The sequence below is a fragment of the Plasmodium gaboni genome, chromosome 5, assembly GCF_001602025.1.
Source record: "Plasmodium gaboni strain SY75 chromosome 5, whole genome shotgun sequence".
Taxonomy (NCBI): Eukaryota; Apicomplexa; class Aconoidasida; order Haemosporida; family Plasmodiidae; genus Plasmodium; species Plasmodium gaboni.
Genome location: NC_031485.1, coordinates 645,669 through 648,741, shown reverse-complemented (window position 1 = coordinate 648,741; position 3,073 = coordinate 645,669). Strand labels below are relative to the sequence as shown.

At 21.8% G+C, this 3,073-nt stretch overlaps 1 protein-coding gene across 1 annotated transcript; it reads right to left on the bottom strand.

Moving 5' to 3' along the window:
* Positions 1–335: 335 nt before the first annotated feature.
* Positions 336–2,486, bottom strand: PGSY75_0517700 (putative eukaryotic translation initiation factor; the record flags this gene model as incomplete). Its single annotated transcript, XM_018784457.1, has 1 exon — positions 336–2,486. The coding sequence occupies one exon, from the start codon at positions 2,484–2,486 to the stop codon at positions 336–338; it is 2,151 nt and encodes a 716-aa protein (XP_018643112.1).
* Between the last annotated feature and the right edge of the window lie 587 nt (positions 2,487–3,073).

Below are 3,073 nucleotides of genomic sequence, written 5' to 3'. Positions count from 1 at the left end.
TTTTTTTTTTTTTTTTTTTTTTTTTTTTTTTTTTTTTTTTTTTTTTTTTTTTTTTTTTTTTTTTTTTTTTTTTTTTTTTTTTTTTTTTTTTTTTTTTTTTTTTATATATAATATTGTTTCCTTGTATATGTGTTCATAATAAAAAATAAATCATTTAAAAAAAAAAAAAAAAAATTAAATAATTAATTATATAAATGTAAATATAAATATATATAAATAAATATATATATATATATATTTTTTTTTATTTATGGGTGGGTAACATCCCAATGTATTTATACATATATTAAATTTTTTTTTCATTTTTTGTTTTTTTTTTTGTTTTTTTTTTTGTTTTATGCAAAAATTTCCTCCTTTACTGATAGTACATGCTCGATGACTATTGTTTTTTCTTCCCATTCAAATTGGCTTTCGAATGTTTCCCAATTTTTTTTAAGCTGTTGATATTCTTGATATGATTGGAAGAGTGCAGTAATTTCTTGAAATTTTTGGTTGAATGAATTTTCTACATTTTTTCTTTCTGTGAGTAAAGCATTTTTTTTTGCTGTTTTCATTTTTTCATCTATATTATCGAATTTTTTTGAATAATTATTTAGATTATTTTTGATTTCTAATTTTAATTTATCATTAAATAAAGACTTAGGATGTGGTCTAAATAAGAATTGAATGAATGAAGTTTTTTTTATTCTCATAAGACATTTTCCTTGAAATGTCCAAATATGAAATCCTGCTTCACTATTTTCTTCTCTATAACCAGTATTAAAAGCATTTGGATTATTGGAAACAGCTGAGACTAGGAATCTACCACAACGGCTCCATGATATAGAATTAACTAATAGATGTTCATCTTTATGTATAACATCTACTTGATCATTATGATTTAAACAACAGAAATAGAGTGTACCTTCTGATGCTAATGATGCTAATATAAAATAAGTACCTTGTGGTGACCATTTCATAAAATTCATTTGATTATTAATTTCGAATGTACTTGCCCATTTAGCATCTCTGGCAGTTCCTTTATTGGATATTTTATAGAATCTGATTTGTTGTTTATTAGTTGTTTCTTCTCTAAGTATGAGTGCAAAACGATTACTGTTGGATTCTTCCCAATGGAATTGTTTTGTTTTAACAGCTTCAATTTGTACATTATCTACTGGTATATTTTTTTCTCTCATACGGAATATTTCTAATTGTGTATATTCTTTTTTAATTTTTTTACCAGATTTTTTTTGAATGGTTGTTTTTAAACATAGATAATCGCCTTTATTATGCCAATGTATGGAAGCAACACTAACATCATAAATTTTTCTTGAAACTAATTCTTTTCTAGATGGTATATCTACAAGAATTAAAGTGCCTGGTGTATCATTAGTTTGTGGAATCCAAATAGCTAAAATATTATCAACAGGTGACCAATCAAATTCTTTTACACCTGAATATTTTAATGGTGTTCTTTTTTTTTCATGATCTTCAATTAATAACATAGATGGTAATTCATAAACATAGACTTCTTTTTGTTTTCCTATACAAGCAATATATTTATCATCTGGACTCCACAAGAAATGTGGAAACATTTTTTCTTTAGGACTATATTCAGGAGTAATAAAAGAACGAAGTAATTTACCTGTAATAACTCTCCAAATACAAATAGATTTTTCATTTCTTAAAGAATATGGAGTACCATCCCATGTTAATACATAATTTTCATTAGGAGAAAACATAATTTCTTTAACACTTTTATGTTGTAATCTAATTAATTTTTCAAAGTTATCTCCTCCCCATAAAGCTATACCTGGATTATGAAAGCTAACTAAATAAGAACCTTGATTACTCCATTGTACACTTGAAAAAGGTGCATTTTTTTTAAAAGTCGTATATATTAATTGAGGTTCTTTTTCTAAAGGATCAAACCAATGAACTTCAAAATGACTATCATATCTAACAATAAATTGTTCTCTACATTTTTCATCATATAACCACCATCTAATTTTTTCTCTTGTAAATCCAACTACATTGATAGGCATTGCTTTTTCATCTCTATTAATAATATTTTCTATATCATCCATTTTTGATGTAGTTAATATATGTTTAGCATCTAATTTTAATTTATTCAATATCTTCACAGCTTCATTTGCTTGAAAACTATCATTAAATGTAACAAAACAAATACCTTTAGTCTTATTCTCTTCATCAGTAGGCATATCTATTTTCATATTTAATAAAGAAGAATCACTAATCTTAGCACTCAAATGTCTTATAAATAATTTCTTTAATACTTCAGCTAATCTTCCATGTTTTTCTGATTCAACCTTAGGTATTCCTAATATAGTAACAATCCTAGGAAAATCTACTTCTAATGTTATTAACGCTTCTTTATCAGAATATTTCTTATTTAATAAATTCTCATCACCATTATCACTATCTTCTGATAAAAATTCAGCCAACTCTTTATCACTCAGTTCGTTCTCATTAATTTTCACCATTCTTTTTACACATAAAAATAAAAAATATATATATATATGTATATATGAAATTTATTTAACCTTAAAAAAAATATAAATATAATATAATATAATATATATATGTATTTATATTTACATGTATTTATATTTTTATGTATTTATATTTATATGTATTTATATTTTTATGTATTTATATTTATATTTATTCTCTATCTCTACAGTGCTCTTTCTTCAAAATTATAATTCCTATTTCTTCTTATTAATCTTTACTCTTACCTTCAAATATTATATTGATAATTTATTCATACATAAATATAATGTAATATATAAAAATTTATTCTTCGATTAATAAAAAATTTATTTATGTACTCCTATTTATTATGTTCCTGTGTTCTAATATATTAAAAATATAATCAAAAAATTAAAAAATAAAACATATACATAAATATATATATTATATATATTATATATATATTTAATATATAAGTTTTTTTTTTTTTTTTTTTTTTTTTTTTTTTTTTTTTTCGTTTTTTTTATAAATAATTTTTTTTTTTTTTTTTTTTCCAATTTTTTAAAATATCTCCAATTTTTTTTTTTTATAAAATTTT